This window comes from Asterias rubens, chromosome 5, assembly GCF_902459465.1.
Source record: "Asterias rubens chromosome 5, eAstRub1.3, whole genome shotgun sequence".
Taxonomy (NCBI): domain Eukaryota; kingdom Metazoa; phylum Echinodermata; class Asteroidea; order Forcipulatida; family Asteriidae; genus Asterias; species Asterias rubens.
Genome location: NC_047066.1, coordinates 3312711 through 3333095, shown reverse-complemented (window position 1 = coordinate 3333095; position 20385 = coordinate 3312711). Strand labels below are relative to the sequence as shown.

Below are 20385 nucleotides of genomic sequence, written 5' to 3'. Positions count from 1 at the left end.
GCCTACTCGTGTTTAACCGTTTACATTACGTAATGTAGGAAGTAAAAACGGGAGCTGTCAAAATCAATGCGCGCTCACTCAAATCTTCCATTTTAACTGCATGCTGTTGTGACTGAAAAAAAGCCTAATCTGAAAGTGAAAGGTCAACGAACGCTCAACTGCGCAAGAAAATAGTTCGTATAAAATATCGTTTGATCTTGGATGACGCATAAAAGTAAGTTCCCCACTTAAAACATGCTTATTTGATCTTCACGATTTGTTGTTCTCTTCAAAATAAGACTGACATTTAATACAGAAAGTTATTGCTTTTTCAAGTGTTGACATTTCCACATGTAGTTTCCTGAATTGGTTTTGGGTGATACATGTTGTATTGCACTGTCTGGCGCATGATGTGATGCTTAGACTCGTTCACCGGCCGTAATTTACAGATTCCACTACGGAAATTTACCAAACACACACATGAAATTTAGCAAACACACATGGATGTAAATTATGAACAAAAAAGTTTGAGGAACGTTTGGACAACGCCCATGTAGTTCTTTCTTCCATGAACCAATGAACAGGATATGCGAAAATGACATCCGAAAAAAGAGGGCGCTGTCAGTGGAATTTCTTAACATTTCGGAGATGGGGCGGGTACAGAATTATCCTGCCACGAGATCGTGAAGGTTGTAGTCTTTTAGTTTCTAGTAAGATTGTGTTTGTTTAGCATTTTAAAAGCTGAGGGGAGGTTAGATTTAAGTCTCCTTGTTATAAATCCCCTCCCCCCCCCCAAAAAAAAAAAAAAAAAAAACTGCTCACACCATGCTCACACAGTACAGTACTTTCAGCCCAGTCACACAGAAGAGCTGCACACAAGTGAATACGCGCAATTTAACAATGCACACCGCACTTCACCGGAACTAGGTTCATCGTTTGGCGGGTCACCGGGTGTGGTTTATCGATTCACTAGCTCAGTTACCTTCGATTTTGGCGATAATTGTTTGCATAAAATTCAATTTAATCCCACTTAATCAACATGGAAGAATCCGACAGAGAAGATCTGATATACACCGCTAGATTGGCCGAACAAGCCGAGAGATATGAGGGTAAGAATTGAAGATATTCGTGTAAATTTCGTGAGAATTTAGTTAGTGATCGGCCCATGATATAGCTTCTGTGCAGTTGACGATCATCATGTGTGTGGTGTGTTATTTGGGGCCTGTCGACTGGTGATGTGGTATGGCAAGCAGTGCATTGACATGGCATTGCATTTGACTGCATGAGGTAGTCACTAAGCACAAGTGCACATGACAACGAACGCTCAAAATGATTAATTCTTTGATTTTTGCTGACAGTTGTAATAAATGCTTGTTATGTTTATGATGTTTGTATTGACTATCAATTGTGGGTTTTTTTAACTTTCGTTTTGCAATTATTTTGTAGATTCTGACCCGACTGACCATGCATGCTTTTTTTAGTCACTCACTAATTTTACTTCACTATAATTTATCCTCAGGGTATTATGGCTTTTGTCTTTGAATTTGGAAAAAAATAATGATGCCAACTGATGCCCTAATTACCTTCATTTGTTTATAAGAAGTATGCAAACATATTAAAACTTGATGGACATTGAAATGTTCACACCACACACCGATCTTTGATGACTTCAACTGGTCCCATTTGTTTTGAGTTTTTCCTGTTTTCCCCGGTGAAGCCATACATGGAAGAAACATCTGCAGTGACTACAAGTGTTCTGTGAGACTATGTGTATGACTCGTTAGCCAGCAGTTGTCTTCATTTTATTCAAAATATTTTTTATGACATTTTAAAAATTACCATGGTTTGGTATTTTCCAAACAATATAAACAAATATATTAAATAAAAAGTGTGAATAATTATTGGCTGTCAATTCTTAAAAAAAGATTATTTATAATAAAGCGTATAAATAAACAGTGATAATTGAATCACCAAGCCCATGTTTAAATTTTAATATTAAAAACAATTTTGATACGTACAAGGGTAAGCTTCTGTATTTTATTTCCAGAATGTTCAGCAGAATTGATTTGATCATCGTGAATTGTGAATTGAAATGGTGTTTGATGCAACTTTTTCGATAAGCAATTTTTTTTATATGGCCTCAACATTATGACATATTTTTGTACCTTGTAGAAATGCCTAAGATACCAAACTTTTTGCATTTACAAATTGTGCAACTAACCAGTGGAGCCTCATGTGTTTCTAAGTTTTGTTCAAGGGAGAAGAGACTCTTTGCTTGGCAAATAAAACCACACAAATTTGATCTAGGGACTGTTAACATCGCGCACAGAGAGGTAAAAGATTTGCCACGATTTTAGGGACACCTTAAAAACAGGACCTCTTACGATATAATAAATATAAATTAAATTGTAATTTGGGCTGTGGCTGGGCTAGACCAAGTAACTGGGGCGCGGTATTTCCTTTTTTTCAAAATTTTGACATCATCGGTATGACCGATGTCAAAATTTCTAAAAAAAGGAATACTACAGTGCCCCAGTTACTGGGCATGCTGGGTCTCGAGGGCTAGGCCTATTTTCTCATCTAAAGAATGAATAAAATAAATTTAATTTTGTAAATTTTGTGTGAAATGTGTTTTGAACCTTTGTATATGTTGTTAAACTTTGAAGTTACTTTAAATGTTGAAATATGAGTGACTGTTTTAAACTTTCCGTGACATTTTATTGATCATAGTCATATCTATCGAGATTCCCGCTGCGCTTGACTGATTTTTTTTCAGAATTGCCCTACGGCACTGTGGATGTGGGAAAGAAAATGGGCTTTCAAAGCCCTTTTTTTCCATCCCATGAAATTGATGCCTTTTGTTTGGCCATCCAGTAAAATCAGCCAAGCGGATTGGCGATAAGGTCTGTGTATTTTTGTTGTTTTAATTTCATGATTAATTGGTTTGTTTATGATGATGTCCTTGCAGAGCGAAATTACATACTTTGCAAAGTACAGACATTGCTTGATAAATATTGAACCACAGGCCTGCGACCATGTACATAGTTTTTTTTATTACCAGACAAGTCTGGCTGTCTCGTGTTTTTTAATTGAATAGTAATGAAAAGTAATACCTCACTGTGTGTTTATGGGTAGACCTACTGGGGCGAAGTCCTTTGCTCATTATTAATAACAGGGCTCGTATTTCACGCTGGACCGCAGGCCCGAGGCCAGTGATTTTAGCTTCGGTCCAGTAAACTTTATGCCGAACAAGTCCGGCGGTCTTGTGTTTTTTTTATGCATACTAATATAGTTACTATTACAAATAATTATATGAAATATATTATCTTTCATTAAAAAATGTATTTCAATCTCATTTAAAATAAAAGTTTTTGTTTAACTTGTCGTCAAATCAGTGTTCTGAGCACGCCTGCGGAACGTGCATCAGGCTGCATACAAGTTTTCCATTCAGTTTAGGCCGAACAAAAGAATAGTTGTGTTTCCTATTACACTGTGGCAGGAGAATAGGGTAGGTAGGTAGGCAATAACTTTTTTTTTTGCTTAAAGTTTTTATGGCTCTGAAAATTAGGGTAGGCTAATGTTCCGATATTTTTTTTATTTTGCGCACTCAATTGAAAAACTGACCACGTCAAATTTGTTATGTAAATATCAATAGTCCCTACATGCAGTACTGTCTATTCACTGATTTGTGAATACATGTATATGACTTAATTAACACATGATTAACACCAGTTGAAATTGGATGGTTTGAGTACAAATACAAACACAAGAACATGTAACCATTCTTTCAAGAACAAATAACAACATGTTTTTATTGCAGTTTTTATGCAAAAGTAAATGAATAAATATAAATGTGTGAGGTTTGTGGAGACACCATGCTAGATCCCTTGCAGCAATGCGAAGACTCCCCGTCCCCAGCTGTGCCGCCATGATGCTGCAGCGAAAAACACTATTTATTTTTACATGCGGTGCCGTGACGACACACACAGTACACGGCATGCACAAACACACGCCGCACGTACACACATAGTACATGTTTGGTTTAGATGTACATGTTTATGTATATGTACATACTCATGTACAGCACATGCATGCAACGAAAGGAGTTGAGAAGTCTCGATCGATTGCGTCTCGGTGGGGCACCATGCTTGTGTTGACCCTTGTCAAACATTTTCAAAAACACTTTCCTCATTTATATTGATGTATTCTTAAGTCATAAAAACAAAATTGCAAAAAATTACTTTTCAGAAATTGCAATGCTTGACCCCCAACTTTATCTGCAAATAAACGGAGTGACAAAATTTCTGAAAACACCCCTGCACTCCTTTTTCGACGAGCCCAAGTACGTCACAGAACCGCGCAAAAAAAGTAATCACGCAAGTTCAAAATTCCAATGCGCAATGTTGGAAATGTGCACATTCTCGCAGGTAAAATGTTTTAATTTGCGTAGGCACGTCTTCAATTTGCGCAAGTGTTGCAAGCACACTTCTAGAATATATAAACACAACAACTGAATTTGTCGAGAAGGTCCTGGTGCGTGTGGTGTGTGTGTGTGGACGGATGAAATCATAACGATACGAAGGACGGGACGACACGCGGCGTGCCGGTGGGTCTGTACGATTGAAGTGACCAAGGTACGAAATGACAAAGGTTCGAAGTGTCTGACAATCTTGTTTGGATGAATAAAAAATATAGGAAAAAACATAGAAACATACCAGGACGATGTGCACAAAAATGAGGTTTAGGGTCGGCACCATAATATTTTATTTTATACCTTTTTTTTAAATAAAAAGATACAGGGTCGGCGTGATTTTCTAGGGACGGTCGGGTAACCGGAAACACAACAATTATTTTGTTCAGCCTTACTCATGCCCACACCTTGAACATCTAGTCTCAAACCATTTATGTTTATGCACCCGGGGAGTGAGAGAGCGGGGACGAGGGAGTGATGTGTTGGTACCCGGCGCGGCGGCACACCTTAGTACAGCGATGTTTGTTTACCACTGACCATGTGTAAAGTCTGATACCTTACAAAGGAGTGTTGAATTTGCATTAAGAAGGTCTGGTTGCAATACCACACATCCCTGTGTTGCATGGATTAAAAGTAAGGTCTTGTTGCCAAACGTCTTGCTAAGTATGGCTACCAACAGTGATGAGATTCTGACTACTGCTGTCAAATTTTTGGTCAATCTTTTTATGACGATCTTTTTATGAATGCTGCACGTTGCAGTGTTTTATTGGTGATTTGCCTGTCAAATCGGAATTTTTTTTTTTGAGGCGGCGAGAATGACGTGAATTTGGTATATGGAACTTTATTGATTGGGTTTCACAGCAAAAAAAAACCTCCTAAGGGATGAAAAAGGCCTGCTGTTCTATCGTGTTAACTTTTTTTTTTCCTAATAAAATTTTGGTCTTGTAAAAAATCTTCCGGTCCAGTAAAAATTCTGAGCAACAAGCCCTGTGGTCTTGTGGATTTTTTCCCCAAATTCGAGCCCTGAATAAGCAGCCTTTTTCACCTAAGTAGAGGGCGCCCTACTCAGTCTGAAATAACATTCATCTACATGTCTCAATGTACCACTCAATGCGAGATGATTTATTAAGAATTTGCCCAATCTTCAGCGGGAGCCTGACAAACAAGCAATCAAAACTTTCAACAAGAATGCGCGCAGAGCAGTCACTTTTGCTTAGCCAATCAGCAATGATTTTCAGTGCTTCCCTTCCAGGGTTTAGTGTCGGGAGGTATCAATAGGCGCGCTGCCCTTGGTTTAAACATGGCTGACTCAGACTGACCTTTGATCCATCACCTTCCAATAAATTCACTTTCATTTACAGACAAAAGCTTCAAACTCTCAATAGATATAACGTTTCTTTCCATGATGCCTGCCAGATTGAAATTTTGTCACACCCAATAATGGGCTTTTGGGGAATTAGAACTTATAGTAAAAGGGTTTGTCATAAAGATCATTTTTATTTGGAACTTTTACATTTATAGGCATTTATAGTTGTTGAAGGAGTGCCAATGTCATGTGTTTTTTTGTTTTTTTTTTCATTTCGGCCCAAATTTTCGCAAATTACATTCGCGGATTGCCCCAAGACACTTGCTTTTGAATGGGGAAACCCTCCTGTTAACTCTTTCTTGCTCTATAATCTTACAGCCCCAATTCCTATTTTTATCAAATTGTCTATTAGTAAAGAATTTAGAAGAATTTTTGCTAGCAGGTCAATTACACTTTGTTAGCACAGGGTCAAACATTCCAATCTTATCTTAAGTCCAACAATTTAGTGTGGAGTGAGAGAGGAGTAAAGGAAATGAGATGTGGAGTGCAGTACAGCCAAATTGCTTAGTCTGTCAAGGGTTTAAAGACCTTGTGGCATGGGGTCAGTCTGATAGTGTGCATAGAATATGTGGGGAATTTTGTGGTAAGTTGGAGCATGGTTGGAGTAAGCACAGAACACATGAATAGGAAATGACAAGGTCAGGGACCTTAACAAATAGAAACTCTAGAGTGGTTGTCTTTTAGAGCATGACTATACCACACTGAGTCTGTGACCATTCATCAAGCACTATGAGAACTTTCAAAGGAGCTTGAAGTTGCCCATTGATTGTGCAGGGTTTACTGACAACTCTAAACCAGTGAACGAGCAAAATGCTATGCAAAATGTGTCAGTTGCTATTCAAAAATAATCATTTTGCTACTCAATGTTACCATTCAGTAGTGTGCACAAAATTTGTTCAGTCAAAATATTTTGCTATGCAAAATACTGGGTGAAATCGTTTCCTGCTTTTAACCAATTGCATTTGAAGACTTCTTATTGTATGAATTAACCTTTTCAATTCCATAGCTCCTTCTAAAAGTTCAAGTGGGGAAAAAACCCTGCCCCATTATAGGTCTGGTGAAAGCCTTAAGTAACGAGACCCATGGTCCATTGTAGATTTCCTTGGAAATTCAAGCCCTGTTAGGGTGTTTAAATTCAGACCATTGCAACCAAAATTCATGCAGACACCTCTGCCTCATGGAATACTACTCGAGACTGAGAGCTCTAATCCATTTTCAATGGAAACAAAGTCAGTGACTCATGCAATCTACATGCGCAGAATTTCAGAACTAAACCAGGCGTTTTGTGGAGTGGCTGGGTTATCATTGTAAAGCTATGAGAGAAGTAGAAATTGGGAACATCATCAGTCAGTGACACATGACCCTTTGATGTAATAGAGTTCATTTGATTAAAATATTTTCTTTTTAATCAGAATTATATAGTCATGCTATGTACACTTGTACTTCGCTGTGCTCAAACACATGAGAAATAGTTACACATATTCTGGGAGGACGTAAGGAAAGGAAACACAAACTATGTGACAGTATGGGATAGTGCTAACAAATAGACAAAATTTGTCTGCTTCTTTTTAGTTTATCCGCCAAATTTAATTAATTAAGTAATACAATCTTAATTTTTTCATTATTTACTCTTGCAGACTGTCTGTCGTTTTCAGTGTACACTTTGTATATTTTTGTCTCAGATTTACTGAGTTTTAATAATGTAGTTTTATGCCTGTTTTAATATTGATGTTGCTGGCTGCCAAAGGCGTCCTTGCCCTTATGCATATACACATCTCGAACATGTCCAGTAGCTTTCTAAATAATTATTGTAATATTAATAAGGATAGTTTGACCCGGTTCAATGGAATTCAATAGACAAGAACCGAATCTCTCATTTCTGTGTACACTTGTTACTGCCTTGGCTATAGTGTTGAACTCTCGGTTTAGCTTTCGGTTTGGTTGTGCTCTGATTTATGTCAAAAGTTCCTGGTTCCATTTTCCAATGGTTGTCAAGGTGCCTAACGTGCGTTTATATTATTGGCTTGTCAGGTCATGCACGGAAATGTTTAATTCAAAAGAAGCTAATTCATCGTTCACCATTTAGAGAACACAATCGATCATAGTCAATGCCATTACCGAACTCCACAAAAATGTGGTCGGTGATCACAATAGACTAGCTACAGGGGTTGCCTTTTAGCCCAAGGATGCTGAACAGGAAATGTGCTAAAATTGCTGGGAAAACATTTTTTCAGACTTTTGTCTAAATTAAGACTTGTCCGTGTAGCGAAGAATTTACCTGCTATCTTTTCTGCGGATATAAAAAATATCAGTTTTGTTGGTCTTTTTAAACAAGCACTGAGGACTGGATACTGTTTCAAAAAGCTGCTTTAAATCCATAACACACTAAATAGTAGGATTTGAAACTCTGCATGGTGGAAATACGATATAGAAAGGTTTGCGGTAACACCATGTAATGACTATCTCTAATGATATGAATGAGTTGGGGTGGTTCTGAAAAGAACCGTTGGTTTCAACTCAAAAGTGGTATCTTATAGTGCTCATATCCGTCACTCAGTGGTGCTAAATGCTATTTTTAAAACATTCAGTATTTTCCTGCAAGGTATTGTGGAGCTATGTTTATGAAGTATGAAACCTATTCCTTTACCGAGCACCATGTACTGGTTTACAAGGTGCTGTGGCGCAATATGCTGCCAATCAAACCAGGAACACCAGGGTGAACCCCCTTCTCTTTTTCGATGAGCGCACTGGGTTCTTATACACAATGGACCTTTGGCGTTGGGCGCTCTGTTTGTTTTATAGCGCCATGTAAATGCTTTGTAGCAGTATTACTTATTATTGTCTACAAGGGGTTATCTAAAGGTGGAAATACCAACATTTCAACATACCTCCTAGATAGAATGTGGAGCCTCCCTTTTCATCAGGAAGTCCCAACCCTACACGTAATGATTTTTTTAACATTTGGGCTATTGCGGTTAAAGGTACTGTGTACAAGATTGGAATGGTAGAGCTGACAAAATAGTCAACAGATAGTGTGTGTGAATACAACATTCATGAGATAACCAAACTTTTGGGCATGCACAATTTTCAGCATGTATATAATGCATTGTCGTTAGACCTTAATTTTGGTTAAACATTAAAAATCAGTGTATTGCATTTACTTCAGGTTTTCATAAAGTTTTATTTTTAGTATGAACTTCATAATCAGTGAACTTCTAGACTGAAATTAAACAATTGGTGTTTTTTTCTTTTTTAGCAATCCTCATCAACCTTTACATTTAAAGGCAGTGGCACTTTTGGTAGTTACTCAAAATAACAACAGATTAAGCCCAAATGTTCATAGGTTTGTTATGTAAGTAAGCAACTTGTCAGCTCTACCAATCCTAACATCTTTAAACTCGGAATGTACATTAAGTACTGCCCCCCCCCCCTGTAATGCACCTTGTTAATTTGCTTAATTCACTGAGTCTCACCGTCTCTATTACAATGCACATTGTAATATTGACCAATTGTGCTCCATTGTGAATTAATGGATTCAGAATAATGGGTCTGACTCGGGGATCAACCCTTAACACAGTTTGTCCGGCATACATTTTCTTGTGAAAGCTGCTACCTGTACATGCTACAACATTTAGTGAACACCACTTCTCAGCTTGCTCTATGGGCTACAAGTGTCAAAATCTTATTTAAAATGTGCATATTTTTTTCTCTCGGATGTGAATAATATATTTTAATAATTTGTATAAACAAATTAGTTTTTTTTTTTTTTTTTTTTTTTTTTTCCCAGAAGAGTTTCGTATATAAAAAATTGTAAAAGAACTTTTGATTTCACTGAAAAATATAGTCTTTGTTTAAGTTTTTTTTTCCTTGTTTTTGATATGCGCCAGTCTTAAACAATCTATTGACCAACAAGTCTAAGAACAGACAAACAACATTATGTACATCTTGTTTGTTTTTAGCAGTGAAAAGACCGCCAGTTCACACATTACAAATTGCTTTGTTACTCCTGGGCCCATTTTCGTAGAGCTGCTTAAGCACAAAAAGTAGCTAAGCACAGCAAACTTATGCTTACCAGAATAAGGTTACCAGTTCAGGGCTCGAATTTCACGCTGGACCGCAGGCCCGAGGCCAGTGATTTTAGCTTCGGTCCAGTAAACTTTATGCCGAACAAGTCAGGCAGTCTTGTGGTTTTTTTTATGCATACTAATATAGTTACTATTACAAATAATTATATGAAATATATTATCTTTCATTAAAAAATGTATTTCAATCTCATTTAAAATAAAAGTTTTTGTTTTACTTGTCGTCAAATCAGTGTTCTGAGCACGCTTGCGGAACGTCAATCCGTCCTTTTTTCACGTGCATCAGGCTGCATACAAGTTTTCCATTCAGTTTACTCATGCCCACACCTTGTACATCTAGTCTCAAACCATTTATGTTTATGCACCCGGGGAGTGAGCGAGCGGGGACGAGGGAGTGATGTGTTGGTACCCGGCGCGGCGGCACACCTTAGTACAGCGATGTTTGTTTACCACTGACCATGTGTAAAGTCTGTTACCTTACAAAGGAGTGTTGAATTTGCATTAAGAAGGTCTGGTTGCAATACCACACATCCCTGTGTTGCATGGATTAAAAGTAAGGTCTTGTTGCCAAATGTCTTGCTTAGTATGGCTACCAACAGTGATGAGCTTCTGACTACTGCTGTCAAATTGTTGGTCAATCTTTTTTTATGACGATCTTTTTATGAATGCTGCACGTTGCAGTGTTTTGTTGGTGATTTGCCTGTCAAATCGGAATTTCTTTTTTTGAGGCGTCGAGAATGACGTGAAGTAGGTATATGGAACTTTATTGATTGGGTTTCACAGCAAAAAAAAAGCCTCCTAAGGGATGAAAAAGGCCTGCTGTTCTATCGTGTTAACTTTTTTTTCCCTAATAAAATTTTGGTCTTGTAAAAAATCTTCCGGTCCAGTAAAAATTCTGAGCAACAAGCCCTGCGGTCTTGTGGATTTTTTCCCCAAATTCGAGCCCTGCAGTTAAAATACCGTGTCTCATGTACAATATGTGACTGGTGGTATCCTGCTTATTTTGGCTGGGCAGGCAATTGTAAAGCAATATTTTCAGCTCTGTGCAATTGGGTTCTAGAGATGACTCCAAATTGCCTAGAAATTTCCTGTTATCAAGGTCACTGCATTGTCATTCAGATTGGTTGATATCATGATTGAAAGGATGTGCATAACATTGATACAAGTCGGAAAAAAAAGTTCCATATTTTACATGATACGAAGATAGCTATGGTGGAAAACTTTCCTTAAATATATTTTTGCTTGAAATGCAATTTAGTTTTTGAGTGGTGATTGAAATAGGTAGTTTTTCTTCAAATGAGTGAAGCTTTTCAGGTATTTTTTTCCCCACTTTTTGTGTGTGCGACTCCAATGATTGATTGAGGTTAAAGCCATTGGACACTTTCGGTACAGAAAAAAAATTTAAAAGTTCACAGATTTACAAATAACTTGCAGGGTTTACAGAAGGTAGTGGTGAAAGACTTCCAGTGAAATATTAGTCCGTGAAATGCTTTACTTTTTGAGAAAGCAGTAAAACAATATCAATTCTCGATAGCGAGAATTATGGATTTATTTTAAACACATGGCATGACACGGCGAAACGTGCGGATACAAGGATGGGTTTTCCAGTTATTTTCTCCCGACACCGATGACCGATTTAGCCTAAATTTCCACAGGTTTGTTATTTTCTATAGAAGTTGTGATACACGAAGTGTGGGCCTTGGAAAATATTGTTTACCGAAAGGGTCACATCAAGTGTTCATACTCTATGACGATTACCAATGTTACACATTTGCTTTAAAGACAGTGGACACTATTGGTAAATGTCAAAGAGCAGTCTTCTCACTTGGTGTATCTCAACATATGCATAAAATAACAAACCTGTGAAAATTTGAGCTCGATTGGTCGTCGGAGTTGCAAGATATTAATGAAAGAAAAAAACACCCCTGTCACACGAAATTGTGTGCTTTCAGATGCTTGATTTCGAGACCTCAAATTCTAAACTTGAGGTCTTGAAATCAAATTCGTAGAAAATAACCTCTTTCTCAAAAACTACGTCACTTCAGAGGGAGCTGTTTCTCACAATGTTTTATACTATCAACCTCTCCCCATTACTCATTACCAAGTAAGGTTTTATGCTAATAATTATTTTGAGTAATTACCAATAGTGTCCACTCCCTTTAAAGAATGTACAATGTATATTGCTTTTTTAACATTTAAAAATGTTATGATGTAGCATTGGTTTGTGGAAGAGCAGTTCATTTCAACCCTTTAATTTTCATTAAACATATTCAGCCCACCAACCTGTGAAAATTTAATTAAACGAGGTGATAAAAAAATGGGGCATGGATGAGAGAGAGTGAGAGTAAATGTTTTCTCAGGGATTTCGTACAACGCGTGCTCCAACACGGTAGTAATACATGTGCGTACATATGAACGGAATATGCACAGTGTTCGCTTTTAATCAAATTATATTAATTTGTTTTTGTGGGTCATTACCGAGCATATGTTGAGTAGTTTAAACAAATTTTATTATGAAAAGTGTCCGTTTCCTGTTGTCATGAGATTATTTTTAATACTTAACTTTTAAAAGGGCACCAAGGCTGAGACCAAGGGCAATGGAGGCCATGCTGCATGTAATTCCAGGCCTGGACTTCAGTTCTGCCCCTTCTGTCCCTCAATTTGTGATTTCATACACAGGCCTGTATGCTTCGTTTTTGGAATAATAATAATAATAACCCGTTTTTATATATAGCGCTTTTTACACCCGGAGGGCGTCCCAAAGCGCTTCACATTATTACCCCTGGTCACTGGGCCTCATTTCACTCCTTAAACAATCTCAGCTCCCTGGGTGGGAGTATACAGCCTTGTGCAACATTAATATGCGCTACTCGGCTAAATCAATCACAAGAACCATCTCTGCCCTCACAGGTACCCATTTACCCCTGGGTGGAGAGAAGCAATTAAAGTTAAGTATATTGCTCAGGGACACAAGTGTCACGACCGGGATTCGAACCGACACTCTGCTGAACAGAAGCACCAGAGCTTGAGTTCGGTGCTCTTATCCACTCGGCCACGACACCCCGGAAGAGCACCAAGGCATTTTTTGCTTGGTAAAAGGACACTTTTTTTGGCTTGGCTTCTTTTGCTTAGCAAAAGGAAATCGTTAGTTTCTACTGGAGAGCATTTTAAGGGCACCAAGGCATCGCCTTCGTTGCCTACTTGAAGTATCAGGCCTGATACAGGAGAATATTCATGCCAATGATGAGTTTCTTTTTTATTTATTCATCACAGATATGGTGGAGGCCATCAGTCAGCTGGTGAAGCGCGGTCATCAGCTCACACCGGAGGAGCGTAACCTGCTCTCCGTCGCTTACAAGAACGTCATCGGCGCACGACGGTCTGCATGGCGGACGATCAACACGGAACAGGATAAAGAGATGGCCAAGCCGGAGGGCAAAGGGGATCCCTTCAAAATCGCACTAGCCAAGGAATACCGTATTGAGGTTTGTTAACTGCTTAGCACATGTCAAACTGTCAAACTGAGTTTTAAATTGTCAGGTTTTTTTTGAGGATGCTTGATAACTTTTGCTTAAAAGCCATTGGACACTTTCGGTAAACAGTTTTGTCCAAGGCCCACACTTCGTGTATAACAACTTCTGTATAAAATAACAAACCTGAGCACCTTGTTTCCCACCCTTGTTTCTGCACGTTTCGCCGTGTCATGACATGTGTTTAAAATAAATCTGTAATTCTCGATATTGTTTTACTGTTTTCTCAAAAAGTAAAGCATTTCATGGACTAATATTTCACTGGAAGTCTTTCACCACTACCTTCTGTAAACCCTGTAAGTTATTTGTAAATCTGTGAACTTTTTATTTTTCTGTACCGAAAGTGTGCAAAGGCTTAAAAGGCAAACTATACCTTTGGTTTTTTGGAGCTGACATTTAAACATTTTCGTTTCAAAGATGGTTGCGTTTTTGATACAATATAACCGAAAAATTGGAATACTTACTCTGAGAAGCGTTACTGACAGTAACGCTTCTCAGATTCAAATTTTGTGGCATAAAAACTTGTTTCTTTTTACATACACTGTAACCACATTTCTTCCAAGTGAAATATTATCAAAATGCTTTAAGCCCGGTTCATACTTCCTGCGAATGCGAATGCGAAGCGAATTTGACGTGAATTTGACGTCACTCCCTCCTTTCGCAGCGATATTCGCAAGGGAGTAGAGCAGAGGGCAACTGCTGCGAATTGTTCGTTGCGTGCAAATTTGTGATGTCAAGATTCGCTTCGCATTCGCATTCGCAGGAAGTATGAACCGGGCTTTATCCTATCGAAAGTTGCTGTAGGTTTCTAACCATAAGTTGTCATTGCCATAAATTAATAAGAGTAATTACCAAATGCATGCTTCCCTTTAAAGTTTGTGCTCCTTTTGTACTTTTGTTTTCGTTTCTAGATAGAGAAGGAATTATCGGACACCTGCTACAAGATCCTAAAGGTGTTAGACGAGCATCTAATCACAAACACAAAAGAAGATGATTTTGAGTCAAAGGTCTTCTACCGTAAAATGTAAGATTCAATTCAATTCAATTCAATAAAAACGTTTGTTGAAAAAAAAACAATTGTGAGAATTAAACAGTACATAGAAATTTAACAAATCTAAAGTGCATTAAATTATACAAAAACAATATAATCTAAAAGCAAATAATAAATTAAGATCAAAGACAAAATTACGGAATTAAAAATTGAGCTGAACAAAAACAAAAATTGTTTCCCCTGTAATCTTGCGCAATTTTGTAAAGCACAAAAACTTGCTAAGCACAGAAAAATCGACAAAATTAGATTACAAGCCAAACTACTGTACATTTCTATGATTGGTACCCCACTCATTTCTTGCTTCCTCAGCTCAACAGCTATATGAACTTAGGTCTGATTAAACCTTTGAAAAACTGGGTAACTTTATTTGAAAAAAACATTTTGAAATAAGTTTCACAAATAAACCAATACGTAATACCAGTAGAATTTGAGGCTTCACAGGGGCTGTGTCGTCATGATCAAAGCAGGGCCCAATTTCATAGAGCTGCTAAGCATGAAAATTTGCTAAGCATGACATTTTTGCCTTGATAAAAACAGGATTACCAACCAATTTTCCACATGTTTTTCAGGATAAGCAAACAACAGCTGAATACCTGTAACAAGCAATATGCAACAAGTGGAAATTTGGTTGGTGATCCTGTTTTTATCAAGGAAGAAATTTCATGCTAAGCAAATTTTTGTGCTAAGCAGCTCTATGAAATTGGGCCCTGGACTGTAGCTGTACGTGGAACTATGAACTCTCACCCACTTACTTAACGTGGTGTCCTCCCTTCTATGAAGAGCAGTGTGCGCCCATTTTTTGTTATTTTATTTTACTGCTCATTTTAACATCACAAACTTACTAAAATTTATCATAAAAGTAAACAATCTATAATAATAAAAAAACAGACAAAAAAGAAAGCGTGGTGGCGAAACAAGCTTTTTTGACAGGTTTGGAGACCACATGTTTTGATGTTTTGGGTTTTTTTAATATTGGTTTTAGGAAAGGGGATTACTTCCGCTACCTGTCCGAGTTCAGTGATGGAGACAAAAGAAAAGAGCAGTCTGAGAGCAGCCTTGCCGCTTACAAAGATGCCGCAGCAGACGCTGATAATCTGATTGCCACACATCCCATCCGACTTGGTCTGGCGCTCAACTTCTCCGTATTCCACTACGAGATCATGAATAACCCGGTAGGACAATCGGGCTATAAGCCTCCTGCGAGTTAAATTTTAGTAACGTGCTATTGATCCAATTGATTGGCTCAACTTCAGAGAGCTGCTTGAGCACAAAAAGAAACTAAGCCCCGAAAAATTGTCCTCACCAAAATAAAGTTACCAGCCAAACTACCATGTCAGGTATACAATTTGTGACTGGTATCCTGCTCATTTCTGCTTAGCAGAAAATTTTGCTACAAATTATCTGCTTAGCCAATAGAAGCAGGACCAGTTACAGATTGTACAAGTGACATGGTAATTTGGTTAATAACCTTATTCTGGGCCCAATTTCATAGAGCTGCTTAAGCAAACAAATTCATGCCTAGTAAAATCAGATTACTGGCCAAGACTCAATTGTTATGCTAAGTAATTACCAGCTAAACACCAGTCGCAAGCAATGTATATGGCATGAAATTTTGGCCAGTAACATGTGTAAAATAAGCAAATTTGTTCGTGCTTAAGCAAATTTTTTGCTTAAGCAGCTCTATGAAATTGGCCCCTGGCATAATTTTGTTGCGCTTAGCTAATTTTGGTGCTTAAGCAGCTCTGTGCCCTGACGTCATCACTCAAGAACTTGATTTTTGTTTTCCCTACTTGGAGCAATTTATATGAAAAAATTGTGTTCACATGAAATTTTTTTAAACTAAATTAATTTTTTTCACATCAAGAAATTTGTAAGAAAATTTATTTTGATCAACAATTTTTTGTTATCACTCGAAGGAAGCAGCATGCAAGCTGGCCAAAGACACCTTCGACGATGCATTGAAGGAACTGGACAAGGTCCCTGAAGATAACTACAAGGATTCCACGCTGATTCTGCAGTTGCTAAGAGACAATCTGACCCTCTGGACGTCAGAGGGGGAGTCCGATGGTAGGTCTGGGGGAGGGTGTATGGGTGGGGGAGCATGATGCTGAGTTGAATGGTTGCCCTTTTGATAAAAAGGGGGAGATACCTTTTTTTATTATGAGATATCACTTAACATTACTAGACCGAACGGCCACTTCAATGTTAGAGCTACACTTTATAACTGATATGGGCTATCGACCCAAATCAACCATCCTGAGGCTTAAAGCCATTATACACTTTCGGAACAGAAACAAAATAAAAGTACACAGATTTACAAATAACTTACAGGGTTTATAGATGGTAATGGTGAAAGACTTCTCTTGAAATACGATTCCATGAAATGCTTTACTTTTTGAGAAAACATTAAAACAATTATCAATTCTCGATAGCGAGAATTACGGATTTATTTTCAACACATGTCATGACACGAAAACAAAAAGTTACATATTTTACACGATACGAAGATAGCTATGGTGGAAAACTTTCCTTAAATATATTTTTGCTTGAAATGCAATTTAATTTTTGGTGGTGAGTAAAATAGGTAGTTTTTCTTCAAATGAGTGAAACTTTTCAGGTATTTTTTTCCCCCACTTTTTGTGTGTGTGACTCCAATGATTGATTGAGCTCACTTTCGGTACAGAAAAAAAATTCACAGATTTACAAATAACTTGCAGGGTTTACAGAAGGTAGTGGTGAAAGACTTCCAGTGAAATATTAGTCCATGAAATGCTTTACTTTTTGAGAAAACAGTCAAACAATATCAATTCTCGATAGCGAGAATTACGGATTTATTTTAAACACATGTCATGACACGGCGAAACGTGCGGAAACAAGGGTGGGTTTTCCCGTTATTTTCTCCCGATTCCAATGACCCACAAGAGCCTAAATTTCCACAGGTTTATTATTTTATATATAAGTTGCGATACGCGAAGTGTGGGCCTTTGGACAATACTGTTTACCGAAAGGGTCCAATGGCTTTAAACGGGGTTATCCCCTTCACAGTCGGTAAGAATGTAGGCATGGGTATCATCCACTAGGAGCCTAGCTGGTAGAGCAGAGTGCAACACCTTCCCAACTTTTTACAAAGCAACTATTGTTAAAGTGCCTTGCTCAAGGACACAAATTTGATGTGTCTGTTTTAAGGAATTTGCTTGGCCTCTTCAAGAAAGAAATAAGAGGTCTGATTTTCTTTTGAACAAGTTTAAACAAGAAGCTGTAACATTTCTTTCTGTATTTATTCCTCATTTTATCAACAGAAACCAAATTAGAAGACGTTGAAGACCAACAACAAGAATCTTAAACTAGCATTATTATACAGGTCAATGGGGAGACGGATCAAATGTGAGTAAAAGATCTTCAATTTCCAACTCATTGGATTTGAGAGTTAAGAGTTACCATGTGGACAGTTTCAGGGTTTAAGGCTGAGTCACACTGCAGCGATATCGAAAACGATCACTGCGCAAAGAGAACGCATTATATTGGTTGAATTGCTCCACGCAGAATACGCGCACGTTCATTCAACCAATCGAGGGCGTCAGTGGCTAACCTTCTCGTTTTCGTTCTCGCTATCAAGGCTAGTGTGAACGGGCCTTAAAGGAACACAATGCCTTGCAGCCCTGATACTTCGGCTTTTAAGGGGCACGGATGTTTTGCCTTGACTTACGTTCATACGCAATCCTACTATTGGTCATGCACGTTGTGTAGTTTTTCGTAGAGACGCTAAAATTCCCATGTAACTGCTCCATTTTGACACGATGTTGACAGAATAAATGCATGCGGTGCGCGACGACTATGCTGTACATGATGGTACATCACATGTACCAAGCATGGGGAAAACCACTATCCCAGCATGCACAGACACGTCGAGTCTTTGTCTCAAGGCGTTTAGCGTTGGTTCGCGTAATTTTACCACTAGAGGGCGTTTAATCTCACGCTATCGCTTTGTTCCGAAACGCCCTCTAGCGTTCGATGTTTCGAGTATTTTTTTGTCGCACGCAAAGAACAACGACTAACGGGCCTGAAATCTGCTGTTGTGCCTTACGTGCGTAAAAAATTGGGGTCTATTTCGTTGCATGAAATTTACACAGACATCGGGACTTTTTGGCTTATTTTCGAACTTTGACACATTGAATATAATTTGTTTTCGGGAGGAAGGGCACGACGGCAATGATGAGAAAAGGGCACGGCAATCATTGCCGTGAAAAATTGGGTTTTTGAAGGGCATTACGGCAATCGGTAGGGGCAACGACAGCAATTGCCGTCGTGAAGTATCAGGGCTGCCTTGGATCGGTCGAGTTGGTCTTTGAAAAGCGTTGGTAACCTTTTGTTTTAAAATGCATACGGGTAGAAAGATGTTGTAAAAGTAGAATACAATGAGCCACACGAACATGCTTCGAAGTGCACGGTTTTCCTTTACCTCGTCGACTAACACGGTCGGCCATTTTTACTCACATAAATGGCCGGCCTTGTTAGTTCACAAAGTAAAAGGAAAACCACGCAATTTCGAGGCAAATTTGCGTGGGTCATTATATTCTACTTTTAAAACATCTTTCTAACCATGTATTTTATAGCATACGGCTACAAACGCGTTTTATTGACCAACTCGTCCGATCCAAGGCAACGTTTCCCTTTAAAGGAACTTCCCCACCCAACACCAAAAAAAGCATTGGTAACAAAAAACATGTATCATTCTACAAGTTGTGCCTATCAACCAGATAAGCTAGCATTTACTTGAGATAAAACCGTGGGGCTGCACAAGTGCAAATAGTATCCTGAACACAAACATTTTTTATTCCAAAAATATGGTTGCAAGCCAAAACACCATGTCGCATTTACTGGTTTTGACTGGTTTCAACCTCTGAGGATAGTCAGTCAACAAGATATATCTTTTGAACCTTTTTGTTTTGTTTTCTTCGTACAGAGGAAGAGACTTCTAGGCTGTGGACCATCAACCCGGACATTCCTTCAATTTTTTTAGAAAGGAAACTCCTCGCCCTTGGATGAACGCTTCCATAAAACGAAGCAAACCCTGTCAGTCTCCTCTACTTGGATCTGCCTAAAATATTTAAGGTTTTTTTGTTTTTGTATACTATAATCCATAATTACTGTTTCTACGTCAAATAAACAAAAAGGGAGTGGGATTCAGTTAATGTGTCGCTACATTTTCATAATTAATACTCCACTCTAAGGGTGTTCTTACAAAATATTTGTCTCAGGAAGAGCTTTGCTTTGTTCAGCTGGTTCTTAGAGCTCTGCTTGTTTCAGCTTGTTCTTTTCTGCACAGTTGTGAATCATGAATGGCTTTAAAGCTTGATTTTGTGGAAATACTTAAAAGAAGGAAGTGAATTTCGTTAACGCGATACCTCCCAAATCCTTCAGTATCCTATTTTGCGAAATGAAGGGTTGAGAAAAACTGAGGGCTGTAGTCCTTATGACGATTGCTTATCGCTCTGTCAGGCATTTCAATCGTATCCAACTCTAGACATGAGCCGAATTTCATAAAGCTGTTAAGCAGATAATACTGCTTGACAAATTTCTTTGCGAAGCAAATCTTTAGTGGGGCACCAGTCACAACAATGTAAACTTTGTGAATTTGGCTGGTTACCTGTTTCCGTTAAGCAATACTTTTCTGTGCTTAACCAGTTTTTGTGCATTCAGGCTTTATGACATTGGGCCATGTTGGTACGAAGTGACTTAGGAGAGGAGGATATTGGAGGATTGATGTCACCTGTAGGCAAAAGGGCCTTGGGAGTATTGCATGAGGGACGTTACGATGGGTATAGTCAGTTGTTTCAGCCCGAGTGTTGGCTTTTCACCGATAGGATTTGTCTTCCTAACCTTTTTCTCAACGTTCTTTCATGTGT

At 38.3% G+C, this 20385-nt stretch overlaps 1 protein-coding gene across 1 annotated transcript; it reads left to right on the top strand.

Moving 5' to 3' along the window:
- The first annotated feature begins 893 nt into the window (after positions 1–893).
- LOC117290698 (14-3-3 protein 2-like) lies at positions 894–20088 on the top strand. The gene is made up of 7 exons (XM_033772230.1): positions 894–1088; positions 13172–13383; positions 14340–14452; positions 15462–15651; positions 16396–16546; positions 17779–17863; positions 19443–20088. Exons 1-6 carry the CDS (start codon positions 1019–1021, stop codon positions 17820–17822), a joined length of 780 nt encoding a protein of 259 aa, XP_033628121.1. The 5' UTR covers positions 894–1018; the 3' UTR covers positions 17823–17863; positions 19443–20088.
- Positions 20089–20385: the final 297 nt, after the last annotated feature.

Bases quoted from the DNA above. Each gene is read 5' to 3' on its own strand.
- LOC117290698 (XM_033772230.1), top strand. From the start codon at position 1,019: ATGGAAGAATCCGACAGAGAAGATCTGATATACACCGCTAGATTGGCC. The intron at 1,089-13,171 runs GTAAGAATTGAA...TATTCATCACAG, and splicing joins ACAAGCCGAGAGATATGAGG to ATATGGTGGAGGCCATCAGT. The intron at 16,547-17,778 runs GTAGGTCTGGGG...TTTTATCAACAG, and splicing joins GTCAGAGGGGGAGTCCGATG to AAACCAAATTAGAAGACGTT.